The following is a 24,536-nucleotide window of genomic DNA, read 5'->3' on the forward strand; positions in this document are numbered from 1 at the left end:
CCAACTAGCATGGAAGGGCTGAGTAGGTGCGAATGAGGTTGTCGTTAATGTAACTTGGTGATAACAAGGGCCTTTTTCCCGGGGGAGCGGGGCGGGGAGAGTCAGTCAGGTCCGGACCGGGAATGGGGGGCTGGGGGGCACTTTAAGGAAGGTCGCTTAAGTTGGGGTGGGGGTGGAAGCAGGGGGCGTCTATCGGGGCGCTCTGAGGGGAGGATCCTTCCGGGAGCAGCGGGGGCCACGCGGTGTGATGGCGGGCGGGCCTCTCGGTAACGGAGTCCCGGGCGTCTATGGCGACGCTCTGAGGAGAGGATCCTTCCGGGAGCAGCAAGGCCGCGTGGTGTGATGGCGGGCGGGCCTCTCTGGAACGTTGTCTCGTGCGTCTATGGCGGCGCTCTGAGGAGAGGATACTTCCGGCAGCAGCGAGGGCCCCTCGGTGTGATGGCGGGCGGGCCTCTCGGGAACGGAGTCCCGGGCGTCTGTGGCGGCGCTCTGAGGAGAGGATCCTTCCGGGAGCAGCGGGTGCCGCGCGGTGTGATGGAGCCAGAGAGAGAAGGGGGGCAGAGCCAGAGAGAGAAGGAGAGATAGGACCTTACAGAGAAGGCCAACAGAACTCGAGGGAACAGGGGGGATAGGTCCAGACAGAGCAAAGAGAAGGGGGCGGGGAAGAGAATAGTTCCAGACAGAGCAAGACGGGAATAGTTCCAGACAGACCGGGGGTGGGAGGGTGAATGAGAGAGTAGAATCGAGAATGACACCAAGGTTGCGGGTTTGTGAGACGGGAAGGATGGTCGTGTCGTCTACAGTGAGGGGAAAGTCAGGGAGAGGACAGGGTTTGGGAGGGAAGATAAGGATCTCAGTCTTGGACATATTGAGTTTAGATGGCTGGCAGACATCCAGATGGAGATGACCTGAAGGCAGGAGATATGAACCTGGAGGTAGGGAGATAGAGCAGCTGCTTTTGACACTGTGGACCACCCCCTTCTCCTCAACAAGCTATCCAACCTTGGCTTCACAGACTCCGTCCTCTCCGGGTTCTCCTCTAATCTCTCCAGCTGTTCATTGTCAGTCTCCTTCTTGGGCTCCTCCTCCCCAAATAACAGATTTGGGTGTCATTAGCGTAGAGATGATAGTTGAAGCTATGGGACCGACTGAGTTCAAGACAGTGAGAGTAGATAAAGAACAGAATGGGACCAAGAACTGACCCTTAAGGAACCCCTACAGTAAGGGAATGGGAGGGGGAGGCTCCTTACTTTGTGCAGGCAGAGCGGGCTTCTCACGCTCTGTACAGAGGCACCCTGCAGCCATCTGATGCAAGTCTCAATGCTCTGCACAAAGGGCCAGAGGCTGCAGGGATTTAACACCTGTTCTCTTAGGCCATTCCAGCTTCCGGCCTGAGTTTATCCAGTCTCTGCCCTCCCCCTTCCTCCATACTTAATTTGATTTGGGGGGGGGGCGGTGAGGGACACCTTCTGTATTTCCGGCTTGGGCTGTCAATCTAGCAGTTTTCGTTGTGGGGACGGTATCCCACCCTCACTTCAGAGTTCCGCCTGCTGGCCCAGGAGGCCCCGAGATATCATTTGACCTTGAGATGGTCGGTACCCGAGGGTCAACCTGGGACACTAACTCTATTTCTTCGCTTGTTTTATTTCAGTGGAGATCGCCCTGTTCACTACCTAGTCCTACGACCGCTAGGTGGCCATCTGCCGCCCCCTGAGCTATGAGGTCAAAATGGACTGAGGGCCCTGTGGGAAGGTGCCCGCCGCCTTTTGGCTCAGCGGGGTTCTCTCTGGTCTTGTGTACACCGTCAACATCTTTCTCTCGCCCTTTTTGCAACTCCAACATGATTCGACAGTTCTGAGAGCCCGGGCATGGGAGCCAGAGGTCATGGGTTCAAATTCCGGCTCTGCCACCTGTCAGCTGTGTGACGTTGGGCAAGTCACTTAACTTCTCTGGGCCTCAGTTACCTGCAAAATGGGGATGAAGACTTTGAGCACCACGTGGGACAACCTGATCACCTTGTATCCTCCCAAGAGCTTAGAACAGTGTTTTGCACATAGTAAGCGCTGAACAAATGCCATCATTATTATTATTATTATTCCCCAGTTATTAACCCTGTCCTTCTCTCCCTCCATCGTCCCAGAGGTCGTTCTGATAGGCGTTAGCGTCACGGTGGATTTCGGCTGCTTCTTTTTCATGGGGGTTTCCTATTTCCATATCTTCTCCACCGTGCTGAGGATCCCATCCGTGCAGGACAGAGCCAAAGCCTGCCCCATCTTGCTGTGATAACCTTATTTTTGTCCACTGGGTTTTTTCCCACTTAAAGCCGACCTCAGACTCCCCCTCAGCGTTGGACCTGCTGGTGTCCGGTTCTACACCGTGGTGCCCCGACCCTGAACCGCCTCATCTACAGCCTGAGGAACAAGGACATTATGGCGGCCCTAAGGAAATTCTTTGGGGGGAAACTCTTCTGAAAAAGAAAAATATCGTTCATTTGTGTTTCATTAGGGAGGCGTCATGGCAGAGGGGAACAAGTGTTGGGCTGGAAGTCAGAAGACCAGGTTCGACTCTTGCCTCTGCCTCTGGCATATTGTGTGTGTGACTTTAGACAAGTCCCTTAACTTTTCCGGCACACGTCCTCCTCTGGAAAATGGAGATAAGATACCTTTTCTCCTGCCCTGTAAGAATAAGAGCCTCATGGAGGACAGGCATTGTATCTGATCTTCCGTCTCCGCCCCTCTGTCCTCAGTGTCCTAATCAGATTCCAGATTTGTTTGCTTTTATACTGTGTGTATTTGTCCTTCTCTTATTTTTTGAGGGCATTTATTACTTCATCACTCCTCTGTCAGTTGTCCATCCATTGCCCTCAACTTGCCTGTTTACTTCAATCAATCAATCAATCAGTCAATCAATCGTATTTATTGAGCGCTTACTGTGTGCAGAGTACTGTACTAAGCGCTTGGGAAGTACAAGTTAGCAACATATAGAGACGGTCTCTACCCGACAGTGGGCTCACAGTCTAGAAGGGGGTGTTTTTGGTTTTTATGTGTATATGTATATATATATATATATATATATATATATATATATCATTATTATAATTATTATGATTATTATTGATGCTTAGTTACTTGTTCTGATGTCTCACTCTCCACCCCTAGACTATAAACCCGGTATGGGCAGGTAATGTCTCTCTTTATTGCTGAATTGTACTTTCTAAGCATTTATTACAGTGCTCTGCATATAGTAAGCGCTCAACAAGTACGATTGAATGAATGAATGAATATTCCCACACAAACCCTGTAGACAGTACCACGACCCTCCCTGTCTCACAAGCCTGTAACCTTGAAATTATCCTCAGCTCATCTCGGCAGAAAGATCCGGGTTCTAATCCCAGTTCTTTTACTCGTCCACTGTGTGACTTTGGGCAAGTCACTTCACTTATCTGTGTCTCACTTTTCTCATCTGTAAAGTGGGGATTATGACCGTGAGCCCCAGGTGGGACAGGAACTGTGTCCAACCTGATTACCTTGTATTGATCCCGGGACATAGTATGGAACTTGGCACATAGTAAGCGCTAAACAAAAACCCCGATTATTATTCATCCAGGCAAGCCCATGAGGACAGATGACTGTGTTCTTTTCACCCATGGGAATAAAACTCTCTTTCTTCAGAGCTCTGCGCCGCTAGCAAGAGGTTTAGAATGTCACCCGTTTCCAAGACAATCTCAACAAGGCTGCTCTCTGGTGTTCAGAGAGTAAATTTGATTCTCTGATAGGAATGGGACTAATTTTCCTTTAAGATATAACGAGCATCTTTTAAGGGAGTGAGGAAAGGGGACAGAAGAACCGTAGTAGCTTCCTGGGATCCTGCTTACAACCTTCAGCGTATGTCTCCATAATTGCTGAGAGCTCACCTCCTCCAGGAGGCCTTCCCAGACTGAGCCCCTTCCTTCCTCTCCCCCTCGTCCCCCTCTCCATCCCCCCATCTTACCTCCTTCCCTTCCCCACAGCACCTGTATATATGTATATATGGTTGTACATATTTATTACTCTATTTATTTATTTATTTATTTATTTTACTTGTACATTTCTTTCCTATTTATTTTATTTTGTTGGCATGTTTGGTTCTGTTCTCTGTCTCCCCCTTTTAGACTGTGAGCCCACTGTTGGGTAGGGACTGTCTCTATGTGTTGCCAATTTGTACTTCCCAAGCGCTTAGTACAGTGCTCTGCACATAGTAAGCGCTCAATAAATACGATTGATTGATTGATTGATTGATTTCATTTCACTGAAACTCCATTTTTTAATAGTATTGATTAAATGCTTAACGTGTGCTGGGCAGTGTTCTAAGCGTTGGGGTAGATGCAAGGTAATCAGGTGGGAGTCCCATGGCCTACCTCTGGCCTAGAACGCCCTCCCTCCTCAAATACACTAAACTAGCATACTTCCCCCCTTCAAAGCCCTACTGAGAGCTCATCTCCTCCAGTATGCCTTCCCAGACGGAGCCCCCCTTTTCCTCTGCTCCCCTTCCCCTCCCCGTCACCCCTACTCGCTCCCTCCGCTTTACCCCCCTCTTCACACAGGTACGTATTTATAATTATAATCCTATTTATTTTTTATGAATGATGTTTATATGTACTTCTTTTCATTTATATTGATGCTACTGATGCCTGTTTACTTGTTTTGATGTGTGTTGCCCCCTTCTAGACTGTGAGCCCGTTGTGGGCAGGGACTGTCTCTGTTGATGAATTGTACTTCCCAAGGGTTTAGGACAGTGCTCTGCACACAGTAAGCACTCAATGAGTACGACTGAATGAATGGGTCAGTCTCTGTCCCACATGGGGTTTACAGTCTTAATCCCATTGTACTCCCCCAAGCGCTTAGTACAGTGTTCTGCACATAATAAGCGCTCAGTAAATACCATGGATTGATTTACAGATGAGGCAATTAGAGCAGAGAAGTGAAGTGACTTGCCCAAAGTCACACAGCAGACAGGTGGCCGAAATGCGATTAGAACCCAGGCACCTATGACGTCCAGGCCCTGGTTCTAATCATTAGAGAGCACTTCGTCTCCCATTTGAATCAACCAAAATATTAGTACTATTTACTGAGCATGTCCTCTGGACAAAGCATCACACGAAACACTTGGTAGAGTATATTAGAGGGAGAAGATGTCGTAAACGTTCTGAGAGGGTACAAAACTGCTGAGATAGTAGTTGGGAGGGTTTGAGCCAGAGAGAAGAAAAATTAATCAAGGAATGTCTTCTAAAGAAGGTGGAATTTAAGAAGGGATTCGAAGGTGGAGAGAGCTGTGGTAGGGAAGATTGTAAGGGTAGAAGCGGAGGGTGGGAAGTGGGATAGTCAATGGGGAATGCAGAGAGTGAGCTGGGATGTAAAGGGAGAAGCAATGTAGTCCAGAGGGCAGAGCCCGGTTCTTGGAGTCAGAAGGACCCGTTCTAATCCCGCCTCCACCACTTGTCTGCTGTGTGACCTTGAGCAAGTCACTTCACTTCTCTGGGCCTCAGTTCCCTCATCTGTAAAATGGGGATTAATGATGATAATCATGTTTTTTATTAAGGGCTTACTATGTACCAAGCGCTGTTCTAAGCGCTGGTGTAGATACAAGCCAACCAGGTTGTCCCAGGTGGGACTCACAGTCTTAATCCCCATTTTACAGATAAGGTACCTGAGGCACAGAGACGTTAAGAAGCTTGCTCAACGTCACACAACAGACAAGTGGCAGATACAGGATTAGAACCCACGTCCTCTGACTCCCAAGCCTGTGCTCTATCCATTAGGCCATACTGCTCCTCACTGTAGGCAGGGAACATGTCTAACCATTCTGTTGTATCATACCCCCTCAAACCTTTAGTTCAGGGCTCTACATACAGTGGGTGCCCAATTAATGCCATTGATTGACTAACCTCCAACACCCTGAACCACATTAGCCCAATCACCACCCTTAAAACATGCATTTATACCTTTCCTTAGCATTGGGTAGATAATAATAATTTTGTGCTATTACTAAGAGCCCAGATGGGTTAGATATAAGATTATCAGGTCGGATACGGTTCATTAATTCAATCAATCATATTTTATGAGTGCTTACTGTGTGCACAGCACTGTACTAAACGCTTGGGAAGTACAAGTCGGCAAAATATAGAGACGATACCTACCCACCAACGGGATCACAGTCTAGAAGGGGGAGACAGACAACACAACATGTAGACAGGTGTTAAAATTGTCAGAATAATTACAATTAAGGCTATATGCACATCATTAACAAAATAAATAGCATTGTAAATGTGTACATGCAAAATAGAGTAATAAATCTGCAGGTGCTGTGGGGAGGGGAAAGAGGTACGGCGGGGCGGGATGGGGAGGAGGAGAGGAAAAATGGGGCTCGGTCTGGGAAGACCTCCTGGAGGAGGTGAGCTCTCAGAAGGGCTTTGAAGGGATGAAGAGAGCTAGTTTGGCGGTTGTGTGGAGGGAGGGCATTCCAGCCTAGCGGAATGACGTGGGCTGGGGGTCGATGACAGGAGAGGGGAGAACGAGTGAGGAGGTTAGCGGCACAGGAGCGGAGAGTGTGGGTTGGGCTGTACAAGGAGAGAAGGGAGGTGAGGTAGGAGAGGGAGAGGTGATGGAGAGCCTTGAAGCCGAGAGTGAGGAGTTTTTTCTTGACTCGTAGGTTGACAGGCAGCCACTGGAGAGTTTTGAGGAGGGGAGTAAAATGTCCAGAGCGTTTCTGCACAAAAAATAATCCGGGCAGCAGAGTGAAGTATAGACTGCAGTGGGAAGAGACAGGAGGATTGGAGATCAGAGAGGAGGCTGATGCAATAATCCAGTCGGGATAGGATGACAGATTGAGCTATCAAGGTAGTGGTTTGGATGGAGAGAAAAGGGCGGATCTTGGAAATGTTGCGGTGGTGAGACCAGTGGTGTTGGTGATGGATTGGATGTGTGGGGTGAACGAGAGAGGGGAGCATGAGTCAGGGAGAGGGCAGAGTTTGGGGAGAAAGATATGGAGTTCAGTCTTGGACATACTGAGTTTCAGATGGCGGGCAGACATCCAGATGGAAATGTCCTGAAGGAAGGGGTAGATAAGAGCTTGGGGGGAAGGAGAGAGAGCAGGGGCAGAGATGTAGATTTGGGTTTCATCAGCGTAGAGATGATAGTTGAAGCCATGGGATCGAATGAGTTCACCAAGGGAGTGAGTGTAGATAGGGAACAGATGGGGACCAAGAACTGACACTTGAGGAACCCCTAAAGTAAAGGGAGGGGATGGGGAGGAGGAACCCGCAAAGGAAACTGAGAATGAACGGTCAGAGGGATAAGAGGAGAACCAGGAGATGACGGAGTCTGTGCAGTCAAGGTTGGATAGCGTGTAGAGGAGAAGGGGGTTGTCCACAGTGTCGAAGTCCGCTGAGATGTCGAGGAGGATTAGGATAGAGTAGGAGCCATTGGATTTGGAAAGAAGGCGGTCACTGGCGACATCGGTGGAGTATAGGGGACGGAGGCCAGATTGGAGGGGGTCAAGGAGAGAGTTGGCGTTGTGGAATTCGAGGCAGCGGGTGTAGACGACTCGTTCAAGGAGTTTGATAAAGAAGGGTAGGAGGGAGATAGGGCGATAACTAGAAGGGAAGGTGGGGTCAAGAGAGGGTTGTTTAGGATGGGGGAGACGTAGGCATATTTGAAGGCAGAGGGGAAGGAACCAGTGGTGAGTGAGCAGTTAAAGATGAAAGTTAAGGAGGGGAGGAGGGAAGAGGCTGGAGATTTGATAAGATGAGAGGGAATGGGGTCCGAAGCACAGGTGGATGGAGTAGCACTGGAGAGGAGGTAGGAGATTTCATCTGAGGATAGTGCTGGGAAAGATGGGAGAGTAGCGGTGTGGGTTGAGAGCGGTGGAGATGGAGAAGGGGGAGGGGTGACTTTGGGGAGCTCAGACCTGATGGAGTTAATTTTACTAAAGAAGTAGGAGGCCAGATCGTTGAAGGTAAGGGGAGGAGGAGGGGGAGGAACAGGGGGCCTGAGGAGGGAGTTAAATGTACGGAAAAGCTGACGAGGATGATGGGCATGGGTGTCAATATGGGGGGCGAAATAGCTTTTCCTGACAGAGGGGAGTTAAGACATTTAAGGACAGACTTGAAGTGAGCAAGATTGGCTTGGTGTTTGGACTTTCGCCAGCAGCGTTCAACAGCTCGAGCATAGGAGCGAAGGAGGCAGACAGTGGGATTGATCCAAGGCTGTAGGTTAGTGGTACGAGAGAGGCGATGGGAGGGGAGTGAGCGAGTTGAACTCAGTAGAGAGGGTGGAGTTGAGAGCAGTAATCTGGTCATCAAAATTGGGTAGAGAGGTTGGGGGGCGAGGTAGGGTGTGATGCTCTGAGAAAGATGGAAGGGGTCAAGAGAGCGGAGGTCTTCCTGTCAATCATAGTCTTGTAGTCGAAGTAGGAGGGAAAGCAAGCTGGTGGGTAAGGATTGCCTCTATTTGTTGCCGAATTGTACTATCCAAGCGCTTGGTACATTGCTCTGCACACAATAAACTCTAAAAAAACGCGATTGAAAGAATGAATGAATTCCTGCCTTACAGATGAGGTAACTATATATAAGGTAATGAGGTTGGACGCAGTCCCTTTCCCACATGGGATTCACTGTCTTAATCCCACTTTGTTCCCCGAAGCACTCAGGACAGTCTGCGGCACATAGTAAACGCTTAATAAATTCCACTGATTTATTTACAGATGAGGTAACTAAGCCACAGTGAAGTGAAGGTCAAACAGCAGACGCGTGGTGGAGTCGGATTTAGAATCCAGGTCTTCGACTTCCAAGCCTGTGTTTTTTTTCCATTTGGCCACGGTTCTTCTCTAATATTATACTACTTTGATGATGATTGTGAAGCAATTTGTTTCTTCCCCGATATTAGGAAAAACAACGGAATAAAAACCTTCAAGGGAAATGGCCAGTCACACGGCGGTGAGGGAATTCCTCTTGCCGGGATTCTCGGAGGTCTGGGAGCTGCAGCTGGTCCACTCCATGCTGTTCCTCCCGGTTTACCTGGCGGCCCTGACGGGGAATCTCCTCATCGTTGCCGTCACCGTCCTCGACTGGCGCCTCCACACCTCCATGTACTTCTTCCTCAGGACCTTGTTAGTCCTCAATGTCTGCTATGTCTCCGTCACCATCATCCAATCCGCCCACAACTCCCTGACCAACGACAGTTCCATCTCTGTCCGTGACTGTGTCACACAAGTATTTTTTCTTGTCTTACTTGCCACCACGGAGATAGGCATCCTCACGTTGATGTCCTACGATCACTACGTGGCCATCTACCATCCCCTGTGTTACGTTGTCGTCATGGACCAACGGGTCTGTGGGAAGATGGCCACCGCCTTATGCCTTTGGGGTGGTTTCTTGGGCCTCACGCACACTGCCAGTACACGTTCCTTGTCTTTTGGTGACTCGAACGTGATCCGTCACTTTCTCTGTGACTTGACCCAGTTACTGGCCCTCGCCCCCTCCAATGATGACCTTAGGGAGGCGTTCTTGCCCATTGCCAGTGCTACTTTAGACTTCTTCTGCTTCCTCTTTATAGTCATTTCCCATTTCCGCGTCTTCCCCACAGTGAGGACCATCTCTTCCCAAGAAGGCCGGACAAAATCCTTCTCTACCTGCCTGTCGCACGTCACCGTCATCACTCTGTTTTTCTCCAGTGGGTTTTTTTTTGCCTACTTAAACCGCCCTCAGACATTCCCTCGAACCTGGGCCTGCTGTTATCTGCGTTCTATGCCGTAGTGCCCCACGTCCTGAACCCCCTCATCTACAGCCTGAGGAACCGGGACATGAAGGCAGCGATGGGGAGAATTCCAACGTTTTTGAAGAAGCCAATTTCCTTGTCTTCATTCTCTTTTCTTTAACTTTAGACTTGCTATTATATCAACCGAGTGTTTGGCGCCTCTGGGGAGGGTCTTTAGTATTTATTTCCTCTCCTATCTCCTATTGGAGTTGTTTAGGGATGTCATTGGATAAATTACTGAAAGCTCACCTCTTCCAGGAGGCCTTCCCAAACTGAGCCCCCTTCTCCTTCGCTCTGCCTCCCCTCCCCATCGCTCCGACTTCAGCAGGGCTTTGACATGACATGGTAGATGTGAAGAGGGAAGGTGTTTCAGAGCAGAGGCAGGACGTGGGAAACTATGACAGAATCATTCACTAAATCAGTGGTATTCGTTGAAAACTTACTGTGTGTATAGCCTGCATTTTCGGGGCCTTGTAATGGTATGTGTCAAGCGCTTAATATAAGCCAGGTACTGTAGTAAGCATTTGGGAGAGATCGGTCAGCCAGCTAATCATATTCACCGAGCTCTTACTGTGTGCAGAGCACTGTACTAAGCACTTGTGAGAGTATGACATAACAGTGTAACAGATACATTCCCTGCCCACACAAGCTTGCAGTTTACATTCTAGAATACAATACAATAGAGTTGCTATGCTGATTTCATGCTATCAAGGAGTATATTTTCTAGTCGGGGAGACAGACTGTAAGAGAAAATAGAAATAGGTGAAACGGCTGAGTATAAGGATTAATTAATTCAATCTAATTTTCTGAGCATTTACTGTGTGACAAACCCAGGGGAGGGGTGTAGAGCAGAGGATGGAAGTCGGGAAGATGGGGAGGGAAGGAAGATTTAGTATTTCTTTCCTCTCTAGTCCCCTATTGTAGTCGTTTAGGGGTGACCTTGGATACCTTACTGAAAGCTCACCTCCTCAAGGAGGCCTTCCCAGACTGAGCCCCCTTATCCTCTGCTCTTCCTCTCCTCCCCATTGCCTCGACGTCTTTCCTCTGCTCTACACCCCTCCCTGCCCCACAGCACTTACATATATATATAAATATATATATGTACATATTTATTATTCTATTTATTTTATTAGTGACATGTATGTATTATAATATTATATGTTGTTATATATATATAAGTTCTATTTATTTATATTGATGCTACTGATGTCTGTCTACTTGTTTTGTTCAGTTGCCTGTCTCCACTCTTCTAGACTGTGAGCCCATTTTTGGGTAGGGATTGTCTTTATATGTTACCCAATCGTACCTTCAAAGCACCTAGTTCAGTGCTCTTCATACAGTAAGCGCTCAGGAAATACGATTGATTTAATATTCACTTTGGCCCATATGTTCTTTATGGCAGGAACTGTGTCACAGGCTTCTACTTATTACATCCCCTCCAGAAAGTTTTCCCTGACTAATCTCTCAATTAATCAAAGGTATTTAATGATAGGATCTGGGTTCTAATCCCAGACCCACCACCAATTCGCTGTGTGAACGTGGGCAAGTTACTTCAGTTTTCCGGGCTTCAGTAACCTCATCTGTAAAATGGGGATTAAGAGTGAGAGCCCCATGTGGCACAGGGACTGCGTCCAACCTGATTAACTTATATCTATGCCAACATTTAGAACAGTGCTTGGCAGGTAGTAAGTGCTTGAAAAGGTACCAAAATTATTATTACTAACATATTTGTTCTACCGCCTCTGTTGTATTGTACTCTGTCAAGCAGTTAGTACGGTGCTGTGCAAACAGTAAGCGCTCAATAAATACGATTGATTGATTATTGAGAGCTTACTGTGTGCAGAGACTGTACCAAGAATACTGAATTGCAGTCATGCTGAACTAATCTCTCATCTCTCTATCCTAGATTTTCTCTATTGTGTCACCTATGTACTTGAGCTTTTATCCCCTAAACACTCTGATACTCACCCCAGCCCCATAGCACTTATGTCAATATCTTATGTACATATCTGTAATTAATGAATTTATTTATATTAACATGTCTCCTCCTCTAGATTGTAAACTCACTGTGGACAGGGAATATGTCTGTATTTTTATAATGGACTCTCTCAGGTGCTTAGTACAGTGATTTTCACACAGCAAATGCTCAGTAAATAAATCCTTAACTAATCCTTATACTCTGCCGTTTCATGTATTTCTAGTTTCTCTTACAGCCAGTTTCCCTGACTAGAAAATAAACTAGTTGAGAGCATGAAATCTGCCTAGCAACTCTATTGTATTGTATTCTAGAATGTAGACTGTAAGCTTGTGTGGGCATAGAATGTTTCTGTTATATTATGCCATACTCTCTGTCTCCCCCTTCTAGACTGTGAGCCCACTGTTGGGTAGGGACTGTCTCTATATGTTGCCAACTTGTATATCCCAAGCGCTTAGTACAGTGTTCTGCACACAGTAAGCACTCAATAAATACGATTGAATTAATGAATGAATATGATTGGCGGGCTGACGGACCTCTCCAAAATGCTTAGTACAGTAGCTGGCCCAAAGTTAGCTCTTGATAAATACCATTACAAAGCTCAAAAAATACAGGCTATGCATACAGTAAGTTTTCAATAAATACTACTGATTGAGTGAATGATTGAGTGAATGATTCTGTCATATTTTCCCACATCCTGCCTCTGCTCTGAAGCACCTTCCCTCTTCACATCTACCATGTTATGTCAAAGTCCCACTAAAGGCTCACCTCCTCCAGGAGACCATCTCAGAATAAGCCCCACTTTTCCTCAGCTCGCCCTCCCCTCCCCATCGCCCTGACTCACTCCCTTTGCACTACCCCCCTCCCTGCCCCACAACACTTGTGTATATACGTACGTATTTATAATTCTATTTATTTATATTAATGATGTGTAATAATGCTGTGTAATTAATTATGTGGGGAATAGGCATTTTCTCTTCAAAGGGGAAGAGATTTCCCCAAGGAGAAGACACAGGGCAGTCTTCACGTCCCGGTTCCTAGGGCTGTATGTGAGAGGGTTCAGGGCTGGGTGAACCACTGTGTAGAACACGGACGCCAGTAGGTCCAGAGCTGAGCAGGAATCTGAAGGTAGCTTCAAGAAACCACAGAAACAAGTTATGATAAAGAGAGCGATGACAACAAGATGAGGCAGGTAAGTAGAGAAGGCTTTGGTCCGGCCTTCGGCGGCCGGCATCCTCAGCACAGCCCGGGAGATGTGCGTGTAGGAGATGACTATGAGCACGAAGCAGAGTGAAGCCAAGAAAACGGCCGCGGTGACGCTCACATCAATGGCGACGTGGGCCTCGGAGCAGGAGATCTTCAGCAGGGACAGGGGCGGTACAGAAGGACTGAGGGTCGGCGTTGGACCCGCAGAAGCTCAGGGAGAAGGTCGAAGCCACAAACACAACTCCTATCAGCCCTTCGCTGAGCCATGAGGCGGTCTCCGTCTTCCCACAGGCCCCTGGTGTCATGACGACCTCGTAGTGCAGGGGAAGGCAGATGGCGACGTTGCGGTCGTAGGATATGGCCGTGAGGACGAAGCACTCAGAGCTCGCAAACACGATCACCAGACAGACCTGCGCCTTACAGCCCAAGGAGCAGATGGAATGGCTCTGCGTCAGACAGACAAGAATGGACTTGGAGACGGTGACGGAGATGTAGCAGAGGTTGAGGACGAACAGGTTCCTGAGGAAAAAGTACATGGGGGTGTGGAGGTGCCGGTCGAGGGCGGTGACGGCGACGATGAGAAGATTCCCCGCCAGGGCCGCCATGTAGACTGGGAGGAACAACGCAGCGTGGACCAGCTGCAGCTCCCGGACCTCTGAGAATCACAGCAGGAGGAATCCCGTCACCATGGAGACATGGGCGATCTCCGGCGGGATGCCTTTAAGCACTTATTAGGTGCCATGCACTGTATAAGCACTGGAGATACATACAAACTAATCAGGCTGGACAACAGCCAACATGGGGTCACAGTCTTCATCCCCATTTTACAGATAAGGAAACTGAACCTCAGAGATGTGATTTGACCAAGATGACAGAGCAGACATGTGGTGGAGAGGAGAATAGAACCCAGGTCCTCTGACTCCCAGGCTCGGGGTTTTTCCACTAGGCTATTCTGCTTCTCCATTTGGTGAGCACTACCAGAGCACTGTTCTAAGCCCTTGGAGAAAATACTAGGCTATCTCAAGGGGCTTGCAATCTTATGCGGGAGGGAGACATTCATGTGAACTACAGACGGGAAGCAACAGACTGTAAGGATTTGGCCATAATCCCTATGGGGCTGGGGTAGGGTAAGTATCCAAGTACTTGGGGGTAAAGACCTAAGGGTCCAGGCGACCCAGAAGGGACGGTGAATAAATAGAGTGCGTGGAGGTGGGGAAAACCCACATACGCGTGTTTCCCCTGTTCTCCATATGGGTCCTATCTCTCAAGATTGAAGGCACACCCAAGGCCTCACAATGGAAGTGGAAGGTAATTTTTATCTGCCTTCAGCCCAGTGTCCGATCCTGAGAAGACCGCCCGCCATCACACCGCGGGGCCCCTACTTTTCCCGGAAGGATCCCTTCCTACGGACGCCTCCATAGGGGCCCGGGATCCCGATCCTAAGAGGCCCGACCGCCGTCACACCGCGGGGCCCCTGCTGTTGCCGGAAGGATTCCTCTCCTCAGGGCGCCGCCACAGGGGCCCGGGATCCCGATCCTGAGAGACCCGCCCGCCACTACACCGTGGAGAACCTGCTGCTCCCGGGAGGATCCTTCTTCACAGGGCGCCGCCGCAAGGGCCGGGGATCTCCCTCACTCCGTCCCTTGGCAGCCTGCTATCGGACGCCCATGACCTGGGGACGAGATCCTGGCCGTTCCCAGCCCGCACTTCTGCATCTCTGACCGAGGACACCGAGGCCCCTGGGCTGCCCCCACCCATCATCACTAGACTCACCCCTCGAAGCCACTTCCACTCCGTCCAAGTAGCCAACTGGGATCGGGGGACGTTGTGTCCCCCTGCTTCCATCCCCCCCACCTTATAAGCGACCATCTTTGAGGAGCCCCCCCCACTCCATCCTTCCCGGACCGGACATGGCTGACCTCCCCGGACATGGCTGATCCCCCTGCTCGCCTCCCCGGGGAAAAAGGCCCTTGTTATCACCGAGTTACTTACACAACAACCCCATTCGCAACTTGTCAGCCCACCCATGCTATTTGGATGTTTACTCCCCTTCCCAGGTGTCTCCTCTCCCATGACGCCCCTTAGAAGTTCTGTCCTACTTCAGAACTGCCATCAATTGGACTCCATCCTCCACTACCTCAGAGACATCTCTCCCAAGAGCCCCTGGACTTTCCTTGCCAAAAGGAGGATTCTCAAAAGGAATCTCCCTTTTGATTTGATTTGACTGAACCGTGGACAATTCATTCTTCTGCTGCGGGCATCATCTGCCTATCTTATGGTTGCTTCTGCAAGTTAATTGTTAACTGCCATCTATAATGTCTTCATCTGTTTATTTTATTATTGCTATCGCATGTTAATAGTTAACTGCTCTTTGTGATGCCATCATCTGTTCATTTTACCGGCATCACATGTTACTTGTTAACTACTCTCTGTGAGGTCATCTACTTATTTTATAATCGCCATCGCATGTTAATTGTTAACTTCCCTCCATGATGTCATCACCTGCTTTTTTTATTATTGCTATTGCACATTAATTGTTAAATGCTCTCTGTGATATCATCCTCTACTCAATTTATTATTGCTACTGCATTATTGCTACTGCATGTTAATTGTTAATTACTCTCTGTGCAGTCATTTACCTTGCCGACCTCACCATGAATTATCAGTTATCATCAATTATCAATTCAACATGAATTATCAAACGACCCAGCTCTTTCCCTCTCTTTAGCCCGCCCCCACCTCTCCCCCTTACTCCCTCCCGAAAATCCCTCTGTAAAAACGCCAACTCTCAACCCCTCCCTCCCCTCCTGCCTGCCCCCGTTCCATCCCAGTTCTCCTTTCCCATCGCCATCCCTCTTCCCCCTCTCCCCGCTCAGGCTCTCCCCAACTAATTCTAATCCAAACGCTCCCCACCACTCGCACCCTTCCCCCTCCCTCCTGTCCCCCCACAGCTGCTGCCAAGTGTGGCCTTTGGAATGCCCGCTCCATTATAGGTAAACTTCCTTTCATTCTTTACCTGTTCCTTTCCAGCTCTCTCCTCCTCCTCCTCACCTTAACCGAAACATGGCTCACCCCGGATTACACGGTTTCTTCTGCTGCGCTGTCTAGTGGAGGCCTCTTATTCTCCCACTCCCCCAGACTCACCGGAAATGGAGAAGGTGTAGGCTTCCTTCTTGCACCCCAATGTCGTTTTCGTACTATCCCTCCTCCCCCTTCCCGTTCCTTCCCCTCCGTTAAAGCCCATATTATTCGCCTCTACCACCGGCTCCAGATTCTTGTAGCCCTCATCTCCGACCCCCGGCCCCACTTTCAACATTTCTTAACGATTTTGACGCCATTCCCACCTTCTATCTCTCCTTTTCCATGCTCATTCTGATCCTCGGAGATTTCAACGTCCACATGGATGTTCCTGCGGACTCCTGTGCCGCCCACCTTCAATCTCCCTTTGACGCTGCCAAACTCTTGCTCCACCCGACCTCACCCACTCACCAACTTGATCACACCCTCGACCTCATCATCTCCTACCGCTGCACTATTTACACCCTCACCAACTCTGAAATCCTTCTTTCTGATCATAACCTTCTCACCTGCCTCCTCACTCACACTCCTCCCCCCTGTAAATCTATATTACAACTCCACAGAGACCTCCACTCTCTCGTCCCCATCCATCTTTCTCAGTGCATCAAACCCCACTTCGCCTACCTATCCTCTCTTCCCACTCTTGATGATCACATTACTGCTCTCAACTCCACCCTCTCTACTCAACCCAAGTCGCTCGCTCCCCTTTCCCTTAGCCACTCTCGCACCACTAACCCACAACCTTGGATCACTGCCACTGTCTGCCTCCTTCATTCTTATGCTCGAGCTGCTGAACGCTGCTGGTGAAAGTCTAAACACCAGGCCAAACTTGTTCACTTTAAGTTTATCCTTTCCTGCATTAAACCTGCCCCCTCCTCTGCCAGGCAAAACTATTTTTCCTCCCTCACCGACACCCATGCCCAGCATCCCCGTCAGCTCTTCCGTACATTTAACTCCCTTCTCAGGCCCCCTGTTCCTCCTCTTCCTCCATCCCTCACCCCCAACGATCTGGCCTCCTACTTCATTAGTAAAATTAACTCCATCAGGTCTGAGCTCCCCAAATTCATCCCTCCCCCTTCTCCATCTCCCCCGCTTTCAACCCTCTCCACTACTCTCCCATCCTTCCCAGCAGTATCTTCATATGAGATGTCCTACCTCCTCTCGAGTGTTACTTCATCCACCTGTGCTTCGGACCCCATTCCCTCTCATCTTATCAAATCTCTAGCCCCTTCCCTCCTCCCCTCCTTAATTTCAATCTTCAACCGCTCATTCTCCACTGGTTCCTTCCCCTCTCCCTTCAAATATTTCCACGTTTCCCCAACCTAAAAAAAACCTCTCTTGACCCCACCTGCCTTTCTATTTGTCGCCCTATCTCTCTTCTACCGTTCCTTTCAAACTCCTAGAACGAGTCGTCTACACTCGTTGCCCCGAATTCCTCAACGCCAATGCTCTCTTTGACCCCCTCCAATCTGGCTGCCGTCCCCTACACTCCACCGAAACTGCCCTCTCAAAGGTCACCAATGACCTCGTTTTTGCCAGATCCAATGGCTATCCTAATCCTCCCCGACCTCTCAGCTGCCTTCGACACTGTGGATCACCCCCTTTTCCTCAACACGCTTCACAGACTCCGTCCTCTCCTGGTTCTCCTCTGATCTCTCCGGCCGTTCATTCTCAGTCTCCTTTGCGGGATCCTCCTCCTTCTCCCATCCCCTTACTGTAGGGGTTCCTCAAGGGTCAGCTCTTGGTCCCCTTCTGTTCTCTATCTACACTCACTTCCTTGGTGAACTCATTCGCTCCCACGGCTTCCACTATCATCTCTACGCTGATGACACCCAAATCTGCATCCCTGCCCCTGCTCTCTCTCCCTCCCTTCAGGCTCGGGTCTCCTCCTGCCTTCAGGAAATCTCCATCTGGATGTCTGCCCGCCATCTAAAACTCAATATACCCAAGACTGAACTCCTTTTCTTCCCTCCCAAACCTTGTCCTCTCCCTGACTTTCCCATCACTGTAGACGGCACTTCCATCGGTCCTTTCTCACAAGCCCGCAACCTTGGTGTCATCCTCGATTCCGCTTTCTCAGTCACCCCACTCACCCAATCCGTCACCGAAACCTGCGGGTCTTACCACCAGAACATCGCCAAGATCCTCCCTTTCCTCTCCATCTAAACCGCTTCCTTACTGGTTCAATCTGTCATCCTATCCCGATTGGATTACAGCATCAGGCTCCTCTCTGATGTCCCATCCTCCTATCTCTCCCTGCTTTATTATATGCTTCACTCTGCAGCCCGGATTCTCTTTGTACAGAAGCGCTCTGGGCATGTCACTCCCCTTCTCAAAAATCTCCAGTGGTTGCCTATCAACCTTCTCATGAAGCAAAAAATCTTTATTATTGGCTTCAAAGCTCTCCATCACCTCACCCCCTCCTACCTCACAACCCTTCTCAAACTTCTACAGCACAGCCCGCACCCTCTACTCCTCTGCTGCTAACTTCCTCACTGTACCTCGTTCTCACCTGTCCCTCCGTCGACCCCCGGCCCAAGTCATTCCCCCGTTCTGGAATTTCCTCCCTCCACACATCTGCCAAGCTAGGTCTCGTCCTCCCTTCAAAGCCCTACTGAGAGATCACCTCCTCCAGGAGGCCTTCCCAGACTGAGCCCTCTTTTTCCTCTCCTCTTCCCCATCCCCGCCCTAACTCATTTCCGTCCTCACAGCACTTGTATATATTTGTACAGTTTTATTACTCTATTTTACTTTTACATATTTGCCATACTCTTTATTTTGTTAATGATGTGCATATAGCTATAATTCTATTTGTTCTGTCGATTTTGACACATGTCTACATGTTTTGCTTTGTTGTCTGTCTCTCCCTTCTAAACTGTGAGCCCGCTGTTGGTAAGGACCGTCTCTATATTTTGCCGACTTCAATAGCATAGTATTCAACATTGCCGACTCCAACCACCTCAGTTATTACATTGCAACAGTAGCAAGCATTGGGAATCAATTGTGGGAGAGCAGCTGGCTTCTAGAGAGACGACAGCTAGCCACGTAATGTTAAGATATTGCACGGAAAGTAATCCGGGACCATATTGGCCAATCAATCAATCAGTGGTATTTATTGAGTGCTTACAGTGTGCAGAACGCTGTACTAAGCGCTTGGGACAGAACAATGCAACACAGGTGGTAGAAAAGTTCCCTGCCCGCAGTGACCTTATGGACTAGTGGGAGAGACAGAAATTGATATAAATAAATAAATTATGGATATTGACATATGTCCTGTGGGGCTGAAGGAGGAGTGAATAAAGAGAGCAAATCGAAGTGCTAGGGTGATGCAGAAGGGCGTGGGAGAAGAGGAAATGAGAGCTTGGTCAGGGAAGACCTTTTGGAGGAGATTTGACTTCATTAAGGCTGTGAAGATAGGGAGAATGATCTGTAATGGACATGATTCAGCTGAAAACGGAATGCCATGATTTTTGATAAATAGCAATTTAATCAGGGAAGGATTTTGAATCTGGGAAGTCAAGGGAAGGGAGATAGGGTAGAGAAGAGTGGATAAGATTGTAAGTACCTTCTGGGAGGGTAACGTCTCTGCCAATTCTGTTGTGTTGGACTCTCCCAAACGCTTAGTACAGTGCGTTGCACAGAGTAAACGCTCAATAAACACCACTGACTGCTTGATCACCAAAGAGAAATAACATCACTTGGTACAGTTCAGTTCAAACCCAGGGGGTTTGGAAACATTCTGGGGGCAAAGGTCAGGTCAAATAGAGGGGATCTTTATTCTGGAGGAATATATGCCCCCGCAGAACCCTCCACAGGGTGGCCTTCATGTACCGGTTCCTCAGGCTGTAGATGAGGGCGTTCAGGGCAGAGGGCCGGGCACCAAGCCGGTCCAGGGTCACATGCCTGAGGCATCGGCTCCAGTCGAGAGGAAGATGGTGACGACGACGAGGTGGGACAGGCAGGTGGAGAAAGTTTTTTTCCAGCCTCGGTGGCCAGCATCCTCAGCACGGCTCAGCACTTACGAGACGACTATTGAGGTGAAGGAGATGAAAGTCAGGGTCAGATTCCTGAGGCAGTGGCTCCAGTCGAGAGGAAGATGGTGACAACGACGAGGTGGGGCAAGCAAGTGGAGAAAGCTTTTTTCCAACCCGCGGAGGCCAGCATCCTCAGCACGGCCCAGCACTTACGAGACGACGATTAAAGTGTAGGAGATGAAAGTCCAGCTAAATACAGTGGCCACGCTGACATCGATGACAACATGCGTTTCAGAACAGGAGATCTTCGGTAAGGAAGATATATTGCAGAAAAACTGCTGGATCAAGTTAGAGCTACAGAAGCTCAGCGATAATGTCCAGGCTGTGTACATCTCCCCGAACAGGCTCCCGCTGATCCAGGAGGAGGCCGCCATCGTCCCACAGGCCCCTCGGTCCATGATGACTCCATAATGCAAGGGGCAGCAGATGGCCGTGTAGCAGTCGTAGGATATTGCCGTGAGGACGGACAACTCCGAGAAAGCAAATGAAATCACAAAAGCGACCTGAGCTACACAGCCCCATAGAGAGATGGCTCTGCCATTGATCAGGGAATTATGAATGGATTTGGGGACGGTGACGGAGATGAGGCCGAGGTCGAGAATGGACAGTTTCCTGAGGAATACGTACATGGGGGTGTGGAGGCACAGGTCGAGGACGGTGACGGAGACCATGACGATGAGGCCCCGTGAGGGCCGCCAGGAGGAACAGTGTGGCGTGGACCAGATGCAGCTCCCGGACCTCCGAGAATCTCAGCAGGAGGAATTCTCTCACCTTGGTGGTGTTTCCCATTTTCATGATTTTCTGGGGATTTCCCATGGAGGCACAGAGAAGGATCACATTTGCAGGAGGGAATCTGAAAATCTCTATTTTTATTTTCAACTATCGGCCTCGTTCCATTTTGGCTTCTAGGTCTTCATTTTCACTTTCGCAGAGACCCAGGATGGGAAGGCAATGGCTTTGGAGCAATGAAAAAGGGTCTGGGGTGCTAACACCCCACCCACCCACCCCTTTCTCTCTCTCACACACATACACTTTACAAAGATGTTTTTATATTGTCTACCTACCCTGTTCTACTACACTCTCCAAACTCTGTTCTATTTCACTCTCCCAAGCACTTAGTTCAGGGCTCTGCCCACAGTAAGTGCTCAATAAATACCATTGATTAATTGTTCATTTCTGCAAGCACCTTTTTGGTGTGTGTCATAATGACACGCTGGTATCATTCAATCGTATTTATTGAGCGCTTACTGTGTTCAGAGCACTGTACTAAACACTTGGAAAGTATAATTCAGTAACAGAGACAATCCCTACCCACACAGGGCTCACAGTCTAGAAATGAAAGAATTACCTACACTGCCGAATATTTCTTCAACATTAATGGTGATTTCTGAGCGCTTTCTGTGTGCAGGGCATTGTATTAAGGGCTTGGGAGAGTACTATAGAACAGAATTAGTGGAAACCACCCCGGCCCACAACGAGTTTACAGTCTAGTGGAGGAGACGGACATTAATATAAATATATGTTAAGAAAATGAATATAGGTTCCCTTCCTTATTTTGAGTGTGTTTTGCAGGAAGGCTCCTCTTCAACCCAACCAGAAAATAACTGAGGGAATCCGATACAGGTAGGTAGAATAGGTTATTCATAGCCGCAAAGGCAGTCCAGTAGGCAATTGATCAATCAATGGTATTTATTGAGAACTTTCCGAGTGCAGAGGACTGTAGTAAGCCTCGGAGGCAGTACAGTAGAACAGAATTGGAAGACAAGTTCCCTGTCCTAAGGGAGCTTCGAGGTTAGTCTAGTCTCAGCTTCATTGTCCTTTGTCCTATTCTTGGCATCCTGACAGCTTAGTTTCAACTGGTTTCAACTAAGGGTTTGCAGTCCACACCTCTTAACTCCTAAATTCTAACTCTCCCCTTCGGGTGGTCAATAGCTTTTCCACAGAGGCAAGGTTTCCACCCACAACCCATGCCTGGCCTCTCATATCACACCCATACTTCAGGTTCCATCTTCTCTGAATTCCTGGCTTTTTATATGGGCCCTATTTACAACCTGTACTTGTATTCTATATCATCATCATCAATCATCAATTGTATTTATTGAGCGCTTACTGTGTGCAGAGCACTGTACTAAGTGCTTGGGAGGTATATCTTCCATCCTGGTCTGAAATTGGGAAGCAGTCTGGCCTAGTGGAAAGCCTGGGAGTCAGGGAACCTGGGTTCTGATCCCAGTTCCACCAAATACCCTTTTTTTTGGTGGTATTCGTTAAGAGGTTACTATGTGCCAAGCACTATACTAAGTGTCGGGGTAGATACAAGCTTATCAGGTTGGACTCAGTCCATGTTCCACATGATGGTCACAGTCTCAATCCCCATTATATAGATGAGGTAACTGAGGTACAGAGAAGTGAAGTGACTTGCTCAAGGTCGCAAAGCCGATAAGTGGTGGAGCTTGAATTAGAACCCAGGTGCTCTGAAACTCGTAATCTTTCCACTAGGCCATGCTGCTTCTCACATACGTACATATCCTTATATTCTGCTACACTATCTATCTGTAATTCATTTAAATGTCTCTTTTTCACACTACTTTCTAAGCTTCTTGAGGGCGGGCATTGTGTATACACACTAGAGAAGTGGCGTGGTTTAATGGAAAGAGTCTGGGCTTGTGGGTTATAATCCCGGCTCCATCACCTAGCTGTGCGACTTTGGGCAAGTCACTTAACTTCTCTGTGCATCAGTAATCTCATCTGTAAAATGGGTATTGAGACTGTGAGCCCCACGTGGGACAACCTGATTACCTTGTATTTACCCCAGCGCTTAGAACAGGGCTTGGCACATAGTAAGCGCTTAACAAATACCATCATCATCGTCATCATCATTCTGTTATACTGGACTCTCCCAAGCACTTAGCATAGCGCTCTGCGCACAGTCAGTTTTAAGCTCTGTGTGGGCACAGATCCTATCAGCTCAATTGTATCAGTACAGTGCTCTGCACCTAGTAAGTTGTCTATAATTACGATTGAGCGATTGACTTTGACTCACCGGGACAGTTCAGGGTTGGGGACGCTGACTTCCTCCTCCTCGTCTCCTAATGCGGGTTTGTGGCAGTGACGGGAAAGAGTAGGGCATAAAACCAGTGCTCTGAGCTCCTCGGAGAGAGCAGTCGATGTTCTTCCTGGGGCTGGGAAAGGGGTTCCCCCAGTAGGACCAGCTCTGGGCTCGTCCTGAGAGACTCGTTACCTGGAACAGGAGTCCAGAGGTGACTTTATCCTCGACGTTCAGCAGGGCTGTTTGTCCCATTAACATTATCTCCCTCACCCACGAGAATGTCCATGGTCACAAATACACTCAATCGTCTTTGGCGCGTGCAAAGCACTGTAGTAAGCGCTTGGGAGGAGTAGAATATAAAAATAAACAGATAAAGTCACCGATTACAATGAATCTATAATGTAGAGACATTCCAATACCGAACGAGGCTCTGGCAAGCTGACCAGTTTTATGACCCTCCTCTGAGCTCTCACTCTCTCCATCTTTAGAGTTTTATTAAGAGCACTTCTCCTCAGGAGCCCTTCTCCAATTAAGCCCCCATTTCCTCTTCTTTTACTACTTTCTGAGTTGTCCTTGCACTTGGATTTGCAACCTTTATTCATCCCGCTCCCACCCCGCTGCACTTATGTTTATATCAGTAATTTGTTTATTTATAGTAATGTCTGCCTCCCCCCTAGGCTGTTAACTTGTGGGCAGGGAATGTCCATTTATTGTTGTACTGTTCTTCCAAGAGCCTGATACAGTACTCTGCACACAGTAAGGGCTCAATAAATACGATTGATTGATTGGTAATAAGCGCTTTACAAATACTACAGAAAAAAGCCAATCTTCACAGCTACCGCTATCTGTAGACGGCTGGTGCTGTAATCAATTCAGGCATGGTGGACCTTGATCCTGAGGTCTCAGTAAACAGGCCAGCCATCTTTCTCCACAGAAGACTCCCTCATCACCGGTGAGTCCTGTGGGACCGATGCCAATGGGTAGGGACCCAGCGTTATTCGGTCTAGAAGGGCCTATGACCTCATGAAGAAGGATGTTCTACTGTGCCATTTTAGAGGCATTTCCCCTTTCCCCGCTATCATTCTCCTCGGGGTGGCCTTCATGTCCCGGTTCCTCAGGCTGTAGATTACGGGGTTCAGGGTGGGGGGCACCACGGTGTAGAACCCGACATCAGCATATCCAGGGCCGAGGGGGAGGCTGACACGGGCTTGAGGTAGGAGAAGGCGCTATTTGCTACGAAGAAAGTCACGACGGCGAGGTGAGGCAGGCAGGTGGAGAAGGCTTTGGCCCGACCCTCGGCGGCCGGCATCCTCAGCATGGTCCAGAAGATATACACGTACGAGACAACGCTGGCGATGAAATAACCGAAGGTGAAACCGACTGAAAAGACATTTGTCACAGGTTCC

The 24,536-nt window shown here is 48.8% G+C and overlaps 1 protein-coding gene across 1 annotated transcript; it reads left to right on the forward strand.

Moving 5' to 3' along the window:
• Positions 1–342: 342 nt before the first annotated feature.
• LOC119945103 (olfactory receptor 14A16-like) lies at positions 343–9,790 on the forward strand. The gene is made up of 3 exons (XM_038766132.1): positions 343–433; positions 2,141–2,279; positions 9,139–9,790. The coding sequence occupies exons 1-3, from the start codon at positions 343–345 to the stop codon at positions 9,788–9,790; spliced, it is 882 nt and encodes a 293-aa protein (XP_038622060.1).
• Positions 9,791–24,536: the final 14,746 nt, after the last annotated feature.

The sequence above is a fragment of the Tachyglossus aculeatus genome, chromosome 24, assembly GCF_015852505.1.
Source record: "Tachyglossus aculeatus isolate mTacAcu1 chromosome 24, mTacAcu1.pri, whole genome shotgun sequence".
Classification (NCBI taxonomy): domain Eukaryota; kingdom Metazoa; phylum Chordata; class Mammalia; order Monotremata; family Tachyglossidae; genus Tachyglossus; species Tachyglossus aculeatus.

What these genes read in the sequence shown, in the direction of transcription:
- LOC119945103 (XM_038766132.1), top strand. Translation starts at nt 343, where the DNA reads ATGGCGGGCGGGCCTCTCTGGAACGTTGTCTCGTGCGTCTATGGCGGC. An exon ending in GCAGCAGCGAGGGCCCCTCG is followed by an intron (nt 434 to 2,140) that starts GTGTGATGGCGG and finishes CCATCGTCCCAG; the next exon opens with AGGTCGTTCTGATAGGCGTT. An exon ending in AAAGCCTGCCCCATCTTGCT is followed by an intron (nt 2,280 to 9,138) that starts GTGATAACCTTA and finishes CTTCTTCCTCAG; the next exon opens with GACCTTGTTAGTCCTCAATG.